Consider the following 23691-nt stretch of genomic DNA (forward strand, 5'->3'; position numbering starts at 1 on the left):
CAAATAAGGGATAGTAAACAATGATTCTGAGATCCTAATAAATTAAAGGTATTTTAAAAGCATTAAATAAATGTTTCTCTTTTTTAAAAACCAAAAGTGAAACAGCACACAGATTTTCAATAAATTAAGAAGTGAAATATTAAATCTTCAGAGTTGAAATGTCTGCATCTTCAAAGCTCCACTGGTTCCATTTGATAATGTTTGAAACTATGGTTAATAACGGGACCACATTCTAAACAACTTGTGTGCAAGGCAAACTCTGCGAATATTTCCATTCACTATGGTGTTGTCCATAGCTTTACACCAGTGACCTGAAAAACAATACCGTGCCACTGGATATTCCATTTTCTTTTTCTGACAGCGGTCTGAGTAGATAGCATGTGAGCGCTGGAGACTTTTCAGGTTTCAACCCCTACCGAACAGTGCTGGTTTAAGTGCCTCCAGCTGCTGTTCCCATGAACACAGTGTTGATTGGTGGTAGAGAGGATGCCATTTCTCTACCATTTGCTCCATGGGAGTCTAGGGTTTCTTGAGCTGGATATTGACTGGAAGTTCCATACATACACTGGGATGAGGAGGAAGGAATTGGGGTTTGCAAGCTGGATGCTGTAAGGGAAAATATAATCAGCAATTGAAAATTGACTGACAGTTTCTTTTTTCTGTGCCACTCACTTTACGACTTGTGCATTGAGCACATATATCTGTACTAAATTTGAGTGTGTATGATTTCTCAGAGCAATGCTCATCTTTTCTTCCATTTTCCCCCCTGCTATTCTCCCACAAATTTTCCTTCAATACATTTCACAAAGAAAATTCAATTTCAAACATAAATTCAGACAGCTGTATCACCAAAATATATCCCCAGTCTACGTCCTTTGTCCAGCTGCACCTCCACAACTGTAGTTCAAACCACCATCTTCTCTTACCTGGACCAACACAGCAGCCTCCTAACTAGTCTCATGACCCTCACCCTGCAGAGAGCAGCCAGGATAATCTTGCTGATGTGTATATCAAATTGTCCCTCTTCTCAAATGCTACAATGACTTCCTGTTACTCTTAGAACAAAATCCAAGCTCCTTGCCCTGGTTCCTAACACCCTAGGTGAATTGGTCTCTGCCTTCTGATTTATTTTACTCCCCTCTCTTCATTCACCGTACTCAAAACACACGAGCCTTCTTTCTGCCCATTGAATTTTCCCAAAATGTTCCCATTTCAGAAACTATGCAAATTTCCATTTCTTCTGCCTGGAACTCCATCATCAAATCTTCACATCATTGCCTCCTTCTTATCACTCAACTTGCAACTCAAATATTTCTGCCTCAGGAATCCTCTCCGAGCTACCTTACCTAAAGCAGCTCCTCCATTACTATTTGTCATTTTACCCTATTTAATTGACCTGAGAGTAACTGAAATTATCTTTTTAATGCATTTGTTTATATTTTCATTGCCTTATCTCTTCCTACTGGAATGTAAACTTCTTACAAGCAGGAACTCTGACCTGATTACCACCATAACCTCACACCTAAAATGAGGTTCGGCACATAATAGTAGGTTCTCAAATTTTTTTACTAACTGGCTCACTAGCACTACCTTTCCTGCATTTTTGGTTCCTGCCTTCTCAGTGCTGTTTTTCTTCTTTTTCTAAGTACCATCATCTCTGTCACTAAAAACCAGGCTTTATAATTAAGGAAATATAATTATAGGCCCTAACTCCCCTTGTGCTACTCATTCACTCACGCTATTCCCTCTTATCACCCTGAAGCCCTCTTTGCAATTTACTTGTAAGCCAGCTCTGACAACTAAAGCTTAGAATCTGTCCTACACCCAAACTGTGCTCCATCAAAGCATCCACCATCACTACAAGTAAACAGAACTAATAGTAACAATAGCAACTCCGTACATTTCAGTCTCACAGTGAGGAAACTTCCTGAAGTGGAATTTTCTGCTACATTAGAGTAACCCAGAAGCAATGACCATCTGCAGATAGCATAAGATGATAGCAGACTCTGCTCAGGGAGCGTCTGTGATGGTCATAGGAAGGGAAGAAGTGCTTCCTATTGAATTATTGGAAAAATACACTGAGTGAGGAGAGATGCAATTTATTTCATTTTCCCTTATGCTCTGTTTGGGTGTCAATGCCCTCTACTTATGCTAATCTGAAATCAGTTCCATTGGAAGATTTCAGTCATCTCATATAAACATTAACACTCCACCTTGATACTTATATGGATATAATACTTGCCCTGTGATACCTTATTAGCAGGTTTAGAAACTAAATCTATGCATTTGTTTCTGCCCCTTTCTTCAACTCAGTGATGTAATGAGTTCCTACTATGTGGCAGACTCTCTGCTGGGTGTCGGTGACGCATCTAGTACAAGTTGCCGTATTTTCCTAGGGACAGCAACCTGGCTGGAATAAGAAGCTAGGGGACTTCATGGCAAACATACAGTTTTGTTCATTTTTACTTAAAATGTATGTTATAGAATAAGAAAGCAACATTTTCTACAGAGGTATCTAATCACATTTTACATACAATTGAGAAAGTTATGGTAACCTTCATCACAAGTCACCATTTTTTAAAACTTGGAGTGGTTTTAGGATACTGATGGAGATTATGGGGTCCAAAGACAGCTCTTGGCACTGGCCCTGCTTCCAACAGTGAACAAGAGAAAGTGAGAAAAAGATATCATTATTGCCCTTGTAAAACTTAACAGATTTTTGGACTGCATTTGACAGGTTACATGAATTTTCTGCATACATAATAGATTCCAGAGATTTGTTTTGGAAGGAATACCAGATCTAGCAGTAGGTTGCATGGTGACATGTATATAGAGAAATAGCAAGGCTTTTACTAACAGATTCAGAAACATAACTTCAGATCCGAAGTGATAAACCAACTGTGGGAACGTGAGTGCCCAGTTAACAGTGCATAGCTGAGGTTAACAACTTTTAAAGAATGTTTTCAAGAAATGTTAATATAATTTACCTACTACAGGAGTTCGACATGCAACTGCAGGTGGTGTGTCTGCATAAAACGAGCTGGTCTGCTTTCTACTACCATCATCTAAAATGTTGAGCGGATCATGGATGTCACCATAGGGAGGCAGGGAGCGAACACTGCTGATGACAGAAACATGTTGATTCACCATCGATCCAAGTCTGTGAGACTCTGGGTAGTTTACGTTGCTTCCATAGTACCCTACAACAGAAAATGTTGAGAATGTACAGTTAACTTATTACAAGTAATATTCCAGGAAGATAAAAAAAGGACAAGGTAATAGGATAGAGCCCTAGAGATATCATACTGTAAATATTACATTTACATCTACATTTACAATATGGTTGGATTTGTGCTTATATATGGATATGGTTCATTATGTTGTTTTTTGTTTTAAAAAATACATAGGCATTATCGTATTATCAGTTTTGAGATGTAAGACAACACCTCTCTCATATTTCCCTTATTTAAATTAACAAGATCTTACAATGCTTATGAAGAAAAAAAAAAGGCACTATCAGCCTCTCACAAAGATTACTTGTCAAATACCAATTTTATTTACAGATTCATGTTTCTGGGAGAAGGACTGGCCTACACTGAGGAGAGGAGCATCCGAGCAGCCTCTACACAGAGCTTACTTTGGTGGCTGACTAAGTCCACAGATTTTTCCAACTCAGTAACTAACCTCAAGGTACTTCAACAGGAGGCACTGCTTGGGTCCTAATCTTTAAGATCTGCTGCTAGTTCTCCGGAAGAAACATTATTCACTAAATTTTCAAAGGACAGAACATTCTTCTTTTGGGCTATTAAGGTTGGTCTCAAACATATGGTTTGACATAATATTTTTGCATCATGCAGGGCATTTAGAAGGGCAACTTTAATAAAGTCACAAGAATTAGGGATATGTTTGTATGTGGCAGAAATTGGCTCCAAATATCTAAGATTCCATGATTTTGAGAAAGCTCTACATGGGATGACATGCTGTTCACCAGAGGTAGAACTCAATGTCTGATTTTGCCTTACTGCCAACTCAAAAGCCAGGAAAAATTCTTTAAAAATGTCAATACCATTAGGTGAATTAGGAGGCAATGTTGCTCCTTGGCAGCTGGCAGCTCCTGCGTTGCTCAGGAAATTGAAGCTTCCTGTATTTAAAAACTGCATATTGTGTGAATCTTGGCCATGTGGGGATGGTCCATAGCTGGAAGATGGCCGAGAATTATATGGGGACCCAGCACAGCTGCCACTGAAGAAGTCTCTAGAAAGCTGCTGTTCACTCCAGACCATGCATCGACTGTGCTCGGGGCGATGAGGATAGAGTCCTGGTGGGGTGTGAGGCTGTGCCCTAAACACAGTCTGATAGTTAGAGTTGGTCCCATAAAAGTCATGGTTGGCTTGAGGGAGAGTAGGATAAACAGGCTCTGAGTATGCTGAGCAGTGTGGTGGGGCTGACAGTACTGGGCCCACACTCGGGGGTCTCCCTGCCATTGGCCCCTGATTAATGACGCTTCCTCGGCTCGCCATGGCTGGAGAAATGGGTGGTGTCATCAGATGACCAGAGCTCTGGGAAAGCTCCATTTGACCTGGAAAAAAGTTACCAGAGCATTCACTAGTGGCAAATTAAAAATAGATGGCTTCACATCTTTTAAAATTATGCACGATTTATTACTATACCTTTTTTTCCAGCTTAGTTCATTTCTAACCTCCAAAAATAACAGGACTAGGGGCCTATAAAGCTCTAGGTTTAAAAAGCGTCATCACAGCAGTGTATTTCACAACAGTGGAGACTTTCGGAGTTAGTGACTATGGAGGACAGTTTGGGATGACTTCATCCTTCCGTGGGCATAAAGATGATTAGAGATCAAGCTTGGGGAGGGCAAGGGGTCTGCTGTTCACATTTCTCTGTAATTAGAAAACAAGCTGAAGGCTAAATGGTTTGAAGTTTAGGGTAAAAGAAAAGGGCAATGATGTCAAAATGACCACGGCTTCAAAGCGGTCAATTCAAAACTTCATGCAGACCCCACTGATGAGCAATGAGTTGTGAAAGCCACCAAATCCCTGGGTCTCCAATTTTCCATTGGTGGAATTACGCCCCTAAACTACCCATGCCAGGTTTAAAATTCTGTGTGTCCAATGAAGTAAGGTATATAGAAGGATTTCAAAGAACACATAAGGCAATAAGCAGACTTAAAGTATTATCTAGTAGCTAGTTTAAGCCATAAACATTCAGATTGACAGAAATGGGACCCTAGACCAAAGAGGAAAATTATTGTAATGGTAATCCTAAAATAGCTGAATCTACTTTTTAATGGAGGAGAAATAAAGTCTCCTCAAAATCCGAAAATAAATAAGAAGCTCACATTTTTCGACTTTCAAAGTATTTTAATGATTTTGTGAACACCTAATCTATTTTTTTCTTCCACTAAATGAAAATAACCAATTATTGGGACCTCTGATATAACTAAGAGAGTATGTTAAAATGTGATACCTATCTTAAAAATGGTATTGATAATAATGTGAATGACAAATGTTGAAAATCACAAAAATATTATAAAGCTTTGTTATAAGTCAGTGAAGATAAGCCTTTTTATTTCTGAAATGCCTGGAGTTTACCAGCTTTAAGAAAACAAAGGAATAGGTTCCTGTGAGACATACTGAAGCCTATGTGGTTTTCTGGGTTGTTTCACAGCCTACCAGTGAGCGGCATGTTGTCTGTATTCCCAGCTGGGAATGGGTGCAGAGCAGAGGTTAAGCCTCCAGGTTGACTGGATGATAGAGGAAGATAGGCTGTTTCCACATGGCTTTCATTCTTCACGGTATCGCTGGGAACAGTGCTCCCTTTATTACGGTTGGCCAGAAAGCATGAACTCGGAGAAGCAGTGAAGGCAGCTTTACTTGCATCTGGAAAGATTTTTTTAAATAGGAAAGCTAATATCATTGCCACATTCGTAGTGGATAAGCCCAAGTTAAAAGAAAAACTGAAAATGTTCTAGGGTTGTGTCATAAATCTGGAAATTCCTGAGAAGTGTTTTCCATGGGAAATAAGACTGGCAGATCTTTGGTGTTGGCAGTGGTGCTGGTTTTTGTTAACTGTATATTTGTGGATGTAGGTGTGTTCTTCAGGGCACTAAATAATCCACTCTGTAGTGAACAGCCTTCAAAATGCAAGTCATCACATCCCAAATATATTGTGTCCCTCTTTCTTTAAATTCCTATAGAACTCATCTCTACACCATTTATAAGGTGGTATACCACATGCGCAGTCTTAAATTCTAGTTATTTTTGTATTATCGTCACTTCTCCAATTTTACCTAAGTTCTCAGAAGTTAAGAATATTGATTTGTATTCTTCAGAGTTTCCAGTAAAGTACCTTGACTACTCTATATACCAATGGAGGAAAGAAAAAATAGGGCTCTCTTAGTGTTAGTATCCTGTGTTAGTAGTGACATTTTGGGGGTAAAATCTGAGACTGTTATAAATCCATTTAACATGTGGGCTTACAAATTCTCCAACTTAGATTTCAACAAAGAAATATGCAAAACAAGATATACATTTTAAATTACCTGAGTTCTTCATGTACTTGTCCAGTAAATTCTGTAACTCCTGCTCTTTGTCATTATTAAACTGGGTCTCCATGGCCAGCAGAATGTATTCATCAAGAAGCATTCGGATCAAATGGAAAGAACCTTGTTTATGGATAGGGAATGGGGAGAGGGCATTGTGAGATGAAATGAGGGAGAGAAAGAGAAGGAAGGAGAAAGAGAGAAGTCAAGTTATCTTTGTGACCATCTCGCAACACTTTACAAGGAGCAACTGAAATAAACAAATACTTGTTGGACTTTAAATGACCTCCTAAGACCAACATGCTTAACTTGAGTCTCTAATCTTTTTGTGTACCGCCTGCCCAGCTCACTGTGTGTACTGTCCTGCCAGCTCTTTGGCCACTAATTACATCAAAGGAAAATTCGGATGAAAGTGAGACATGCTTTATGCTTTAAGAGGGCACACATTGGAGTGTGATAAGCTTTAACCTGGGGAGAATGAGCTCTACTCTGCTCTATTTCTGTTTACTTTGTACTAAATAATTAGACAATAGCCAACATGGTCTGAAAAAAGTATCAAGTAAGGAGATGTCTTTCTAGCCTGAAACAAAATGCTCTTTCATTTGAAAAAAAAGGAGAAAAGTAATTTTCATGTGGAAGATGTCCTGGAAAACCTTAAACTTCTTTTAACTATTCAACAGATTTTCCAACAAAAGTCTTTTTTCATAATAAGGTCAGGTTTAAATATTGTATAATTTAAGAAACCTTAAATATAAGCAACATATTTCAAATAATAGACAATATATTTTGTTCATCCCTCAATACAAGTTCACTGATTTTATCTGATTCTGTTAAAAATTAAATGAACAAATTTAGTTAATTGTAACCTATTTTATAATGCGAGGATTCTCAAAATGCAACTACTAAATGTGGAGGTACTGTCCAGGAGATAGCATTATAACTACAAACTAAGAATCTCAGAAATTTTAGGAAAAAGAAGGTATTCAATTTTTGAAAACGCTAACGACTCAATTTTTTCATAAGTTGTATAGATCAAGATAGATGGTTCAAAAACATATGACAGTATGTCTTCCAAGCTGGTCTTTGATTCTTGGAATACAGCTATGAGGGCAGGTTCCTGGAAAAGATGCAAACATTTGCCATATTTCAATGAATAGTGGCTTTGGAAAATAATGTATTAATTATTGTTTATTTGCTTGTTTAACAAAGAAAATTTATCTAAGCACTGATGGAGTGTAATGGTTATAGCTGCTATTTATTGTGTTTACCAGGTTCTGGCAAAGTATTTTTATACATATCACGTCACTCAAGTGCCTATATAACCCAATGAAAGAAATATTCTCCCATTTCTACAGTGAGCAGCCTAACTTGGGTTAAGCCAAGCCAAAGAGAAGCAGTGTTAGGATTTAACTCTGCAAGTGGTCTGACTACAAAACCCAGGCTAAAACCAACCATTCTCTACCGGCTCAAGAGTCTGATTTGAGGAATGACAGTGCCACATGTTTAAAAATTGATAGGAAATGTGACTGAGAAATGAATGATGTAATTCATCTAAGAAGAGTTTTATAAAGCACATAAGATACCAAAGCTAGATGCATTGTTCAAGGTGAGATTATGCATTACTCGAGCACCAAAAAAGCTCCACTTTAGCAGAAAGTCTTGAGCCCTCTTCTTTAATGATCTTCCATTTTGTTTGCTGGTCTAAAAGTAAAGGAACAAAATGAAACTATAAAATCTGTCATTTCATTATTTCATGCTTCCTACGTAAGATCAAGAGGTAGAAAAACTGTCTGACAAATGGACAGATTGACAGGGCATGCCATTTATTTTATCAAATACAATGATTTGTCTAGGGATTTTAATTTTCATCTGGCTTTGCCATCATTTTTCAGGCTAACAGATCTTTATTCTATGTGGTTTTGTTACCTAATAAATTGGACAACGAAATGAAATAATTTACAAAATATTTTCTCTCTTAATTTTCCTTTGACAGAGCTTTAAAAAGAGAAGGCGAAATGTGAAGGAAGGGTTATATATTTCTGTGAATGATTAACTCTGACTTCTCTGGTCCTGAATGATAATCTGTTTTCCTTCCAGGAGAAAAAAAGTCCCTACACTATAACTAGTTTCCTTGATATGGAATGGCTAACACCAACTGGTGATGGATATATTTGTTCTTATGGCCTTGTTTCATGATGGATGACTTGAAGGTTAACTGAAAGAGTTGAAGAAACCACATGAAAACACAAAATACTGAGCTCCTGGAATTAAAAAATGTAAATACTTAAAACCATATCTTCTGTCAGCTTTTATGAAAACGTGCTTTTTAAGAAAAGGGCCAGCTCTTTCCAGTTTCTAAGTTTATCTTTCACTACTGATGTTACACAGCTGTACACTTATTGACTGATAGGGAAGGAATAGTGTCTTGTAGTCTGTCAGAAAACGATGAATAGAATTGAAACTGTGCCCAGTGCTCTCAAATCTGCCATATTTCTAATCTTGATATTTGACTTCCCTTATTGGTAGGGTTTCAAAAGCTTTTCAAAGCATTATTACACACAGCCTATCACCACTCCCCGCCATTCAAGAAATTACAGCCAGTTTAGCATTTACTACTAACAAAATTTTATTTTCTGAATATGTCATTGAAAAATACCTTAATAACTCTCTGCTCTACCACAGTATCCAACCATTCAATAAAAGCCTCCACAGTGGCATTCTTCTTAAGGAGATCTTTCAGTTCTTGGAACACTGTGATAGAGTCATCTACCATGTAAAAAGGAAAAAAAAAAAAAAAGCAGAATATTGCACACTACTTTGAACCCAAGAGGAAACCTAAAAGTAGAAATCATTAATAATTTTATAGAATAAAAGGGCAAGACAGGTAGATTAAATTAAAAGTGTTAAAGAAATTAATTTCATATCCTTGAAACTAACAAAAAAATCCTTATTTCTTTACTCTTCAAAATTTTAATCATAAGTGTATATGTTTTGGTATATATTGAAATGCAGGTTTATATACTATATACTAGGGAAGAATTGTTGTCAGTAGAGATGATTATTCATTTTGAATGCAGTGCTTTCATTAAATGCAACAGATTAGTTGAAACCTAATGACTGAACTAAGCTAGACTTGTTGATTTCCTGCTTTCTGAAATATCCTTTATCTTTAGCAAAAATTAAATTCTGCCCTGAAGAATTGAGCCACTTAAATAAATAATCTTTTATCATGTAAAAGTTAAAGGGGCAGTTAAGGACTATTATTTTATTAAAGAGTTTGAGGTTTACTGAATCCCAAAGGGTAATATAATTTTATGTTAAGAAACAGAAAGCAGGACTGAGGTTGGACTGTCCCCAGAGAGCAGTGTGCTATAGCCTATAGGAGGCTGCATTTTTTGGTGTTTTCAGAGAGAAACGATGGGAGAAATAGTGGGTTGTTATCCCTGGGAAATGGAACCTGGTTGTCCGGTCACACGTACTGGCTTGGTAAATTCTGTCAGACTGTCCAAACCTAAGCAGGGCATTTCGGCTTTGAAAAACAGTATTGCATTGAGATATCATTTTGGTATGCATTATACGCCATATGATGCCAAGAGTGCAAAACGCATGGAAATGCGTATGCATGTAATATAAAACTGGAAGAAAACTCACAAGACTCAAAACTGTTTTGATTATTCCCAGGTTTTTTTCTATTTGGATTATTTCTAGGCAATGAGATTATAGATGACTTTTATTTTCCTCTTAATATTTTCTATATTTTCCAGGTTTTTCACAATCAGTAAGTACAACTGTTTTAAAATAGAGAACAATTTTTAAAATTAAAAGTATTTCTCTAAACCAGACTTTCTCAAACAGATATGATTTTGTAGTCCAAGGGGACATTTGGGAATGTCTGGAAACAGATTTGGTTGTCACAACTCGGAGCAGGCTGCTACTGGAATGTAGGGGAGAGCGGCCAGGGATGCTGCTGAACGCCCTTCAATACACAGGACAGCCCCACTGCCCTATCAAACAGGTAGGTATCCGGCCCAAGACATCGATAGTGCTGAGGTTGGGAGACCCTGCCCTAAACAAAAAGAGAAGACTTACATTCAGTGTAGATATCAGATTCAGTGTCTGTGCTGCCCGAAATGGTGAGAAGGGCCTGAGATCCAATACTATTCAAGTCAACCTTTTCAATGTCAGATACCATAGAATTCACGACATGCTGGTCAAAGAGAGCTGGTCTGGCAATCTCCATAAAGAAAGTAAAAAAGACACTAAATTATATCACTGATCCTCCATCGAAAGAAAATTTTAGCTTCTAGAGAAATAGTTCCTTGAGAGAAGAGTATCATAAATAACTTTTTTTATTTTAAAACTAAAAGCTGTAGCTGAGATTCATGATCATCTCTGTTAAAGGTTTGAAAACTACTTTTGGAATAAGAAAATAATTTTTTTTACCCGTGGTCATAAAATAAGAATTTCACAACGTTAAATTTCTTATCTGGAACTATCCCAAGCTAGTCTTTCAAAATTTAGGGGGCTAGAAACCTTCATAAAGCAAAGGATCATTTGAGGAGAGGGCAAGTATATTTTAACAATATACAAACATGTAACTCTAATTTAAGAATTACTTTTTCCTCCCTATTTAAGAGAACTAAATTAGAGGTAGTTTAAAATGTGTTGTGGCTTTCACAACATCACACGGGCTCATTCCCCATAACCTATTAATTTTATTAATTGGATTCATTTATTAATTGAATTCATCTGGCAAATAAGAGTTTTACATTTTACGTTTCATTCAAAAGTTTTTTTTTCTTTTTTTACTTTCTATTTTGAAATAATTTAAAATCTACAAAAAAGTTGCAAAAGTAGTGCAGAGTATTTTCACATACTCTCTATCCAGCTTCTCCTAATGTCATCATCTTACATAACCTTTGTATATTATCAAAATCAGGTACAATACTAGTAACGCTGGTACAATATTAGTAACTAAACTAACTAAACTACCAAATTTCATCAGTTTTCCCACTAATGTCCTTTTCCTGTTCTAGCATTCACTCTAGGATCTCATGTTGCATTTAATTGCTGTCTACTTAGTCTCCAATCTCTGAAAGTTCCCCAATCTTTGCTATCAGATGATTCATTTTTGATTTGGTGACTCAAATACCCTCTGCTTACCAACGTACCTGTGCAAGATGTAAGAAAGATGTTTGTCGTTTCAGAGATGATACAAATCTTCGCACAATAGGTATTTTCTTGTCAGTTAGAGCTTCTGGCAAATTTTCCAAGGATGAAACAACCCATTGTTCCCAATTTTTAGCAAAATTTCTTATGTCTGCTAATAAGCTACAAAAAAAACCCAAAGAACAAAAAACTCTGTATTAAATGCTAAGTAGTTCAAAATGCATTAAATAAATGCAGTTTAATGGAGGTATATTATTACTCTTTGATTTCAAGAACATGACTGAAGTCAGACTAGGTCTGCCATTTATCATCTTGGTCAAAATAGTCTCCTGAAGGTCCAATTTCCTCATCTGTTAATAGGAATAAGAATAGTATCCAGGGACTTCCCTGGCAGTCCAGTGGTTAAGAATTTGCCTTCCAACGCAGGGGGTGCGGGTTCAATCCCTGGTCGGGGAGCTAAGATCCCACATGCCTTGCGGTCAAAAAACCAAAACATAAAACAGAAGCAATATTGTAACAAGTTCAATAAAGACTTTAAAAGTGGTCCACAGCAAAAAAAAAAAAAAAAAAAAATTAAAAGAAAAGAAAGAATAGTATCCATGTCACAGGATTATTATGAGGATTACATGAAATAATTCATGGAAAGTGTTCAGGTTAAAACTTGGCAGGCAGAAAGTGATCAATAAGACATAATTTATTATTAATATTAATTCATAATTCAATCATTTTCTATAAAATATTTCTGGGAAAAGGTAAGTGTGCACTTGATTTTGCATATCTTGGCTTACTGAGAGACACGCATAGGGATCATAATGCCATTTCAGGTATTTAATATTTGTTTCTAGTAACATATTCTTATAATCCAAATATAACTAATTACCACAAACATACTAAATTACCAAAAATTACCACAAACATACTAATTAGAGGACCCCATTTAGGAAATTGCAAAGGTTGGTTGTGTATATATTATGAAAACATACAAAAATTTATAAATCCATCAACAATCTACATATTATATCTCAACAAAACAGATCTAAATATATTTAGGATGGGGCATATGTTGGGGAGCAGTGACATGGTACAGGAAAAACACAGGCAGAGTGTGAAGTTAAACAGACCTCAATTAAAATCTAGGTTCTGCTTCTTAAAAATCAGCTGACTCTGGGCAAATAAATTAATTTCTTTGTACTCCCAGGTTCCTCTTTGTGAATTTGGATCATAACAGTTACTTTAGAATAGTCTGACAAGTTGTTTTAAAAAAATCCAATTGTTCAATGATAAGGAATTGGTTAAATAGAGTATAGTATTTTTCGGATGCTGGATTTCTATGCAATCAATCATTTAAAAAAATGCTAATCTATATTTGTTGATATGGAAAGATTTTCATAGTATACTGCAATAGTATGTGTACTATAATTCCATTTTTAACATTCCTAGAAAAAAGTCTGTGAGATACAATAATAACCTAAGACATTAAAAATGTGGTAAGACAATGAGTGATTTTTTTTAGTTTTATTTTATATGAGTGATTTTTAAAATGTGTTTATGGGTGTTTTTCATTTTCTAAATGAATATGAACTACTTGCATACTTAAGAGATAAATACATAAATAGTACTTCTCAGGCTAAGTGAAATAATTTATGTAAGTCTCAAATCCCACACTCTGTTTAATAAAAGTCAGCTATTATTACTATTAGTTACACGGCTGAAGGCCTGTCACTATGTAAGCATAGCCATTTTGCTGTGACACAGAAGTGTTAAGTGTACCTAATTCAGAGCTCAGGCTAGATGTTTAAAGACAACGTATTAATAATTAAAAGAAACTATTGACCAGGTCAATATCAATTATTATTTAAATAAATAAACCAGTCTAGAGGAAAAGGTAAATCAAAAATAAAGATTGTTCTATCAATCATCATGTATTTATTGAGAACCAACTATGCCCACCCTATATGTATTTGTGCCTCAAAATACTAAAATAAATTTCATTACTTTATTAGAATTCGTTTTTTAAAAATTGGCTTTTTTTTCAAGTTCCTATTGTTCTCACATCAGAACAACAGGAAGACTTTGTGAAAAATCTTCAGGCATCATTTCAATTTGAGATCTTATTCCTTTGTTAAAAGAAGGTGATAATTCCATTATGCTACTTTTTGATTTTGGCAATTAAGACCAAAGTTATAATAAATATAAAATAATTTTCCTTATAGTTTTATTATTGTGATTATTTTCCATCAATTATCCCCATTCATCTCCCTCTAGCCAGTTTCCATTGAAGAGCTTCCTCAGTAACCTAAAGGTCAACTACACTTAAATATTTGTTTTTCATGTGGGCAGCTCTCAAATTAAAGGGATTTCAGGATTGTTCCATCGATTTTGTTCATTGAGGTTTGAATATAAAAATTGAGGCACATCTCTTATAGCTCATACAAAGGGACAGGAATAGGAAAATAATATTGGTAAATGAATGAATTTCTACTTAATGTTTTGCTTTACCATAATGTATAAGGTTAAACCCTATACAAGCAACTATCATATTTTATTAACTGAACCTACCTTTCAGGCATTTCTTGCATTGTTGCAGGAATGAGTACATCTGTTAGAACCTTAATCACAGCAAAAGAGAGTTAACATAAATCCTTAATATTTCTATAGAAACACACTCTTTGTCAATTACTTTTTATTCCTAGCTTTCTAGAGAATAATATGTTAACTCATTTCTGAAAGTTATACTTTTATCTCTAAAATGAATGTATATATGTAAGTTGTGTATGTGTGTTTGTGTGTGTGTGTGTGTGTGTGTGTGTAAAAGGCAAGGGGAGCGGGGGTATATAGAAGCACTGCAATGCTAGTTAAGCAGGTGACACGAATGTACCGGGTACAGAGAGCTAATTATTGGAACATAAAGAACACTGAAAATAAAGGGCTAGACTGAACCTTAAATGTGGGTGATATGGTGAGTAGGACCTTGATGAGAACTAGTAAAAAGAAAAAAAGAAAAAATTAGTGCCGACTGATCCCAGCTCAGGAAAAACTATGATAAATAAAGGAGATGGGGAACCAGATAGGATATGAACAGTACAGATCCCCTAGGCTGCTCATAAACTGAGTGCGCCAGCCTGGAGAAGAGGACCAAGAGGTCCTCTTGGATATTTCAAAGATATTTCAAAACGTGAGTAGATAGTCATCTACAAAGGCCTGTGCAGCTTACCAGCAAAATGCACATGTAGTCCGTGTATGTGAAACACTAAAACAAGAGACAGTATTGTATATGCCCAGTATGCTAGTTACCAATGAACTGGCCTTGGCAATCATGTACAGTTTTATGGACTAAAAGCTGACCACTTTCTAGGGATGGGATGAAGATCTTACAGAAGCTCGTATTACACTGCTCTATTTACAGTGCTCACTGTGCCTCCCTGGGTCCACCAGGAGGAGGAAAAACTCTGTGCACGTAACGGTACTTAAACTCTGGACTTTTGTGTTGGACTCAAAGAAATAGACCATTTGGGGGGGGGGGAAGTTATGCTTTAAGGATATTTCTTGGAGGTATTGAATGACAGTCCAAAACAGCTTTACCTTGATGCTGGTAAGTGTGTGTGCACGAGTCCAGGTCTTTTCTTATATCTACTCTTAGAACCACCTTCTTTCCCCTTTCTGGTTACTTCCTCATGTCTTAAACACTTCAGACGATCTGTCAGTGCAAACTAAACCCTTTCTTTCTAAATGATAATATTCTTATTTGACCCAGAAAAATGAGACAATCCTTGCTCTCCTTTGTCCTTCTTCAGCTTTAGCTTGAACTAAAGGTAGAGACTCTATTTGCTTATACTGCGATGAGGAAGAACGGAACAGAGGATGAAAATATGGGCTCCCTCATCCTGGTTCAAGCCCATCTACAGTTCTTGATGTGCAAAGTTGCTTCTGGACTGAGTTTATCTAGCTTCTGCTTCACTTTTCTGCAAAGTTGAGAACATAACAGCAGCAACTAACTTAGAAGGATTTTACTTCCTAAATACTTAACAGGACTCCAGCTTGGGTTTTCTTGCTCACTCAAATTATGTTCTAAAAGGAAAGCTTTTGTTTTTCCTTCTGACAATTTAGGAGGTTAATGTAGACAAACTCACTTTAAAATACCCAGATTGCAATACAGTTTTCTTCCTTAGCTTGGACTTGTGTCTGCTCTAACTAGGGAACAGACTGTTGGGGGAATTAGCTTCACCCTCTTCCCCGCTGAATGGCTGGCTAGATGGCCAACCAGCTCCTATTTGTTTACGATATCCTCGTGATCCTTCTGTAGACACTTAGGGACTCTTATTTGGCTTAAGAACAGAATTGGTCATGAATGCATTAACGCTAGAGATTTCCAAATTTTTCAAGTTATTAGTCCCATAAGAGTGCTTAATTCTGCTTTCCCCAAAACACTGATACTGTGAAAAAGCCACTAAGTTATTTACTCTGAAAACACCTTTAACAGTTAATAAAAATTAACTAAGTTTTTATGGAAGTATGTCACATTTAGAATCATTCTTAGCTGTAAACAGAAACTGATTTTGTTTTACTTAATGAAAAGTTATATTAAAATACATTCACTATTAAATATACACTATTAAACTGCTTGCTTTCTCATCAGAAGAAAAATTAATAGTGTATCTCCAGCCAGGAATAACAAATTTATTGAAAATATATTGCAAAAATTTAGATGGAATGTTTTTTTAAAGAAATATATGGTTCATGTTTGACATCCTAAGGAGCTTACCTTATAAAGAATTGAGTCACAAACACAGAAAATGTCAATGATAACAGGGTTTTCAAGCAGGGGAAGAAGATGATCAGGCATTCCTTGCCAAAAGTGTAATAAGAAATGCTGGATCTAGTTGAGAGCAAAGCGTATGTACATTAATATAAACATTTTCCTCAACATGAACTCATATGAAGAACAGGACAAGAACGTTTACATAATATAGTCAGCAAAGCATTCTTTGTCACTCTTACCTCCTCAAAGTTTCCATTTATTGCATTGTCCAGGATGCACTGGCAGTGAGTTTTGTACATCATTATTAGGGTATCAACCTATTTCAAGGAAGAAAAATCTTAACAAAAGCACCCTTTCAGTGCTGCCTTCATTTTGTTCATGCATTCATTTGTTCATATATTCAAACACATTTTTAAAGTTCCTGTTACGTACCAAGCATTGTGCTCAATCCGAGGAATCAAAAATAAAGGCACAATTCTTATTTTAAGGAGCACACAGCCTTGTGAAGGGAGAAAGGCAAGCAAATGGACAATTGCAGGACAGTGTGATAAGAATGATGAAAAAGCTGATTGTTCAGGGAACTATGGGCCAAAGCAACATTGTAGTTTTCTGCTTAACAAAAAAAATTACCTTTGATTGGAGAAATAAATGTAAAATGGTAAAATACATCAACTCTTCACACAGTTTTATTAAGTAGGTGCTTGGGCAGTGTGGTCCAGTGGTTTCCAGTTTCGGCTGTGGGGTCAGCTAACACTGAGCATCAGCTCCACTGCACTGTTTTGCACGGGTTGCTTTGTCTCTGACCCCAAGCTTTATATCTTCAAGTAAGGTAGTAATAACATATCATTCATAAGGTGTTAAAGAAGATAAAATGAGACATGATGCACCTGGAACAATTTTCCTGGTATGAAGTATAAGACTTTACTACATTACCTAAAATTAGTAATAATATCAAATGACTTGTTGACCAAAAAAAGATTTGAACATTAAATGTCTGTTATGAAAATTCTTTATTTCCATGTTACACTGGTATTTGTATTGCAGGGATAGAAAGTTTTAAACATATTTTAAAATACGCGATGGATTAGAACTTGATAATATTCGGGCAAACTAACAATATTCATATTCACAACATCTTTATTTCATAAGCTAGAAATATTCCTACTTGTTACAGGTTGTGTGTTCTATGTGAACAGGAACAGGCTTAGAGGTTAGAGGTGTGAGCTTTGCCTGCAGGATACCTGGATTTGAATGCTAGCTCTAATCTGCTACGTGATGCTCGGCAAACTACTTTACATTTATGTGTTTTAATTTTCCTCATCTATAAAATGGAGATCATAATAACAGTAAATATCTAGTCAGGTTGTTATGAGGACTAAATAAATTAACACATGAAAGTGGTTGGAGTAATCCATAATTCATGTTAAGAAACTTACAGTTGTTAGCTATTTTTACCTTCATAGTATCTAGGGTGGTCATGATGATGGGGGTGTCCTACCCCAACTCTTTGCTCTCCAACCTTTGTCCCTGCAGCCCAGCAACAGCACATATCTTTGTGGTTTAGCGCAAAGCTGTATAACGATGACATGCAGATTACCAATCTACTTCCAAGGAGGTATGCTGACTACACACCTCTGGCAGGACATGTCACCATTGATGCAAATGAGACATGCTCTTTATTTTAAGCAACGATTTTATATTTTTAGATAGGTTGCCAAGACATATTTCTAAAATGAGGATAAGGACAGCATGAAAGATAGAAAGGAATTCATAATTGTTGTCCAAAATTAACCCTTTGATCCCTGAAACCTACTAAAGTACAAGTAAACTTTTATCTTCACAAATATTTCCATTTATTTGTGTCAAAATTTTTTCTCCTATACACAAATCATCAAAAAATTTAAATCTTATAACTGATACTTTATTTAATATTTACATAGTCTTAGGACAATAAATTTTCACTGTAGCATACTCTGCAGTCTTTATAAACATACTTTTGCTCAATTTTCTGAGAATAGACATCACATTACAGAGGGTAGGAGCAGAGGCAAGGCTTAGCTCTAGTAAGGTCAGTGAGCAAGTGGGGGGAGGGTGGCAACTGCCTTGAGTGACACTGTGATGGGGGCAGAAAGCAGGCCTCTCAGCTTCAGCCAGCACCCCTCACTGGGGTCAGCTTCTCCCTAGAAAGTCTCCATCCTTCCTGCCTCAAGAAAGTAGGTGTTTAAAGTGCTTAGCCTCAGCCCCACCTGTCTTTCTAGGAACTGACAACTTACCTGGGGAACCTGGCTACTGGCTAAGAAGGTAAAAGGCAGGGCCCAGATGTCCTCAAGGGACAAAAAGTATTAGTCCCTGGAGCTCATGATGGGGACGACTGGGAATGAATTTAGAAACCAGGGGTTATTTAAGCATCTTGAATACTGAATGAGAAATGACCTACAGACCAGTTTTTCAAGTTGGCAGGTAAGGAAGTCCTTGGAAGCTAGCAGAGAAGCTGAAATAAACTATTGGAACATATTCTTCACTTCTCTTTTTTTTCTTTGTTACTCTCTCCATCTACCCTCCTCACCTGGTATATTTACACAGTAAACATCTTCTTGATATGTTTGTACGTAAGCTATCCTCTCCACAAAGGTGAGCCAACAATACCCTCCCCCAAAGAACTGTGTTCCCCGAGGTCCCGCAGACTTCCACAAGTTCCCCCACAAAGTGCCACATGTTAACATCTACTGGAGGTGTCTCAAATCTGAAGTCATAATATCACACATTATTTCTATATGGTTAAAAAAATGATGTGATAACCTTGAGGAATGTGATGGGAGAGGAGAATAGTAGGAAGTGGACATACTCCAGGAGACTTGAATCAGCATCTGAGAATTATCTTCAGTATTTTGCCTGTTCTTAACTGGGAGAGTAAGTCTGTCATTAGAATGAACACCAGAAGTTGCTGTGCATCTCTACTTATCTATCAATAGACCTTTTTATCAATGTGTCATTTTTATTTCTAGTTTCTACAAAAGCCCATTACTAAAGTAATACAGGTGGACATTGTTTATAATATTCCTCTATCTTTGCACCTCAAAATATGAACTGACTTAAACTTACTATGAAAGATGTTTTCCGCAAATGCTAATTAAAAAATGAACGTTAATTGAAAGAAGAATGTAGAAATCTTTATGCCCTGATTTAATAATGGATCTTACTATTAGTCAGCAGATAGCCAGCAAATGACTCTAGAAGTTCAGAAATAGAGGAGGATTTACCTTTAGACTTTACTACATAAGCACTGAAAGTTTATTTATAAACTGAATTTTATGAAACTGTTTCTACCTTAATTTTCAACAAATTTTGCAACAGAGCACAGAGTTTTACAATGGAGAGGAATCTTTGGAATCTTCGAGTGGGGCCCTTGCGTTCATCTAGGCATTTCCCCCTCAGTACTAGGAACAAATTCTGTCCTAGAGAAGTGCTTGATGACCAGTTACTGAAATTAAATGGAGCTAATAGAAAATATAACGCTTATAATTAAAGAAATTGCATGTGATAGACACATTCTAGTATTTTCTTCCTTGATACTGAGTTTTAAATAAAAATAATCTTTAGTCTTTAGAGGTTTATTTTACCACCTTCTGATTATGTACTATCATGGAGATGGTAAATAATTAATTGGAAAGTCTTTAATCGATGTTAGTAAATGTTTGTCCCTCCTATAAATCAGTCAATTATGTTTGATTATGTAGATTTCTATTTCCTGCGAGTGCCATGAGATTCCCAGCAAATTGAGATATGGAGCCAACATATCAGAAAATCAATAGAGAAGTATCTTTAATTGATACCTTGTCCTTAGAAATGCATCCTTGGTACACAAGGTGTTGAGCACTGGGGAATTCTGGAAGAAGTGTTCCAGTTTTTGAGCTAAGTGAATATTTACGAGTGAAGCCACCCTATAATTTAGAAAAATGAAAAGAAATAAATCATTATCAATTGTTTGGCTCCAAAATACAATTCTAACAGAATAGAAACTTACAAAATCTCATTCTTTTTCATCCTGCAAACCATGACAAGTTAGGAGATTTGGGTAACTGTTTATTAGATCAAATAACTGAATAAACTAGACATTTCAGCAGAATTACTGTTGCCAAATCATAAATAGTTTCACAGTCTGGATATTTTTCTTATACTTTGGATTTTAGTTTAGACACTTGCCATTTTTCACAACTTTTAGACATTTAATTTTAGTTCACAAGTTTACATTTGTTAGTGACATAAGTTTTGAAAGATCTATTTTTAGACTACTGAAATTATTTTAATATGAAAGGATCAGAAATTGCCAAATTTACTTAAGGATTACCAAATCATTTATGGATTAAATAAATGCGATGATAATAAGTTAATTAATTTATACAACCTCAGAGATAATTAATGGTAAAATTGTGATTGGAGTCCCAAACTAGTACTCTGGATTTTCCCACCTCAATCTTCTTCCCCCTGCCAAATTCAGATATTTGTTCTTCTTTTGAATCCTTTGGGGAAAGCATACCTCTGGTAGTTTTCAGAAAATTAGAAAAAGTGACAAATAAGTAACATATAATACTGCAGTGCTAATGTACCTACAAGAAACACACACAGAAAGAGAGAACGCATATTCATGACAGAACCAGAGCCTTGGCGAATCAGTCTCCCAGGTCACAACTGATTGTTCCTTCTCCACAAACAAAACTTTAACAAATTGGATTCTAGTAAAAAGTTTGGCAAAGAATAAAATTGTGAATATGGTAAAGGAAGTAGTGTTCCTGGCAAGGACCAAATTTCATTCTTTCTCATAGTTTTCCTACATTTGCTTCTTGAGTTTTTGTGTTTCTTTGTGTGTCTTTGTCATATTGAAGATGTTTACTAGACAAAAGCTTCATTACTTACATAGGTAGATTGGGTCCCTACCCTGTCTTATCATTCCCAACATTTGTAGACTCTTACAGAATTATCATGATAAATCAGAAAGAAGTTGGGGGGACTTTTGAGTCCTTAAACACCAATTTCTTATTGACTGATTTGATATATGCTTTCACACAAATTTTATACTAAAAGTGCAGTAGAATTTCATTACTTTCAGGTTAGGTTTTAGTTTTTAGCCTTGTTAATCTTTATTTTCAAGCATGGATAGAAAAGGATTATTCTGATTGACTAATTTTTAAGAAATTAATAAAGAACTACTACATAAATATCATAAACTGAGATAATAGCATGGTTGATCCAAATTAAATCAGTCTTAATTCAAGATATGCTTCAAAGATTTTTAATTGCTTTGGGTTGTCATTTATGAGCACCAATTATCATTGTGCTGACAAGGAATGGTATTGTCAATGAATAGGGAAAAATAATAAAATGCAAGAAAATAAAGAATTTAATCTGGAAGGAAATGATATGGCAAAATATGAAACTAACATTTGATAAACATAAAAAAATGCACCTAAATTCTAACTTTAGGAAAGCTTACACTTTTTTCTTATACCTTTTCTCTTGGGTGGAATATCATGTTTATTCATCCCCAAAGCATAATTTGGTGAGATTGGAAAAGAGAGACAAAGAAATAGAAACCAAAAATGACAATATATAATGTACATGGTGTATTAAATTTAAGTTAGGAATATGAGAATAGTCTCATTTCCATGAAACAAATATAATTAGTAATCAAAAATCTTTCTACAAAGGAAAAAAAAAAAACTGGCCCAGGAGATTTAACAGATGAATTTTCTCAAGCATTCAGGAAACAAATCATTTCAAATTGAAAAGATTTTTTCCATACAGTGAAAAAGAAGAACCACTTCCCAATTCATTTAAAAACTTTTATGCCAGAATTGGACAAGGACAGAAAAGGAAAGAAAAATGATAGGCCAATCTTGCTTAGTATCATACTTGAAACAGTACCAGACAAAATATTAGCAAACCAAATCCAGCAATCTATAAGAATGATCATAGCCACCTTAGGTTTAAATTGATCACATTAACAGAAAAAAAATGAGAATTATATATATTACATAACCATCTCAATGGATGCAGAAAAAGCATTTGTTTAAAATCCATCTACCATTCACTACTTTCTCTCCCTCTCCCCCTCTCTCTCTTTCTCTCTCCCCTCCTCCATGCTAGAAACAGAGGAAAACTCCTTAATCATTCAATAAATATTTATCAAAAACCCACAGCAAATATCATCCTTGATGGTAAAATACTATAAACATTCTCTTAAAAAACACGAATAAGATAAAGTTGCCTACTCTCCTATCTTTTATTCAACATTGTACGAGTTATAGCCTGAGCAGTAAGACCAGAGAAAGTGATGAAAGATTAAATATTGAAAAGGAAGAAACAAAACTAGCATTATTTGCAACTGAGTTGGTTGATTACATTGAAAACTAAAGCAAACTGCACAAAAATTGTTACAGTTAACAAGAGAGATTTTCAGCAACGTGGCTGAATACAAAATCAATGAAAAAGTCAATTGAATTTCTAAAATCAAGAAACAAATATTAAGAACATGCAATAAAAAGATACTGTATAAAATAACAACAAATATTAAAATAAAGTTGAAATATCAATAAAGGGATAGAAAATCTAAAAAGAAACCAAAAAGAAATTCTAGAGCTGAAAAGTACAATAACTTAAATTAAAAACTTATCAGAGGGATTCAAAGGTATATTTGAGTAGGCAGAAGAAAGAATCAGAGAACTTGAAAAAAGGATAATGGAAATTATTAAATCTGAGAAACAGAAAGAAAAAATGTAAGAAAAGTAAACCGAATCTAAGGGACCCATGGGAGATTATCAAGCAGACCAACATACACATTGTGGGAATCCCAGAGGAAAAGGAGGGGGAGCAGAGAGATTATTTGAAAAAATAATGGCTCAAAACATCCCAAGTTTGATGAAAAACATGAATATAAACATCCAAGAATCTTAACAAGGTCCAGATAGGATGAACTCAAAAAGATGTACAGCAAGACATATTATAATCAAATTTTCAGAAGACAAAGACAAAGAGAGAATCTTGAAAGAAGCAAAAGAGAAGTAACTCATCACCTACAAGGAATACTCAATAAGATTACCAGCAGATTTCTCAGCAGAAACTTTGAATTCCAGAATGACATATTCCAACTGCTATGAGAAATAAATTGTCAACCAAAAATCCTATACTTGACAAAACTGTTTTTCAG

The 23691-nt window shown here is 35.6% G+C and overlaps 1 protein-coding gene across 1 annotated transcript in view; it reads right to left on the bottom strand.

Annotated features, from left to right (window-relative positions):
* Positions 1-361: 361 nt before the first annotated feature.
* RFX6 (regulatory factor X6) overlaps positions 362-23691 on the bottom strand; it is a 55336-nt gene continuing 32006 nt past the window's right edge. The window contains exons 7-19 of the mRNA XM_036871982.1: positions 20321-20428; positions 16727-16804; positions 16491-16604; positions 14288-14337; positions 11731-11890; positions 10649-10793; positions 9216-9325; positions 8143-8260; positions 6560-6682; positions 5691-5897; positions 4067-4579; positions 2988-3200; positions 362-606 (exon numbers count right to left, since the gene is read on the bottom strand). Coding sequence (XP_036727877.1) covers positions 431-606; positions 2988-3200; positions 4067-4579; positions 5691-5897; positions 6560-6682; positions 8143-8260; positions 9216-9325; positions 10649-10793; positions 11731-11890; positions 14288-14337; positions 16491-16604; positions 16727-16804; positions 20321-20428 — 2115 coding nt within the window. The 3' untranslated portion in view covers positions 362-430. The remainder of the gene's footprint in view (positions 607-2987; positions 3201-4066; positions 4580-5690; positions 5898-6559; positions 6683-8142; positions 8261-9215; positions 9326-10648; positions 10794-11730; positions 11891-14287; positions 14338-16490; positions 16605-16726; positions 16805-20320; positions 20429-23691) is intronic.

The sequence above is a fragment of the Balaenoptera musculus genome, chromosome 12 (assembly GCF_009873245.2).
Source record: "Balaenoptera musculus isolate JJ_BM4_2016_0621 chromosome 12, mBalMus1.pri.v3, whole genome shotgun sequence".
Classification (NCBI taxonomy): Eukaryota; Metazoa; Chordata; class Mammalia; order Artiodactyla; family Balaenopteridae; genus Balaenoptera; species Balaenoptera musculus.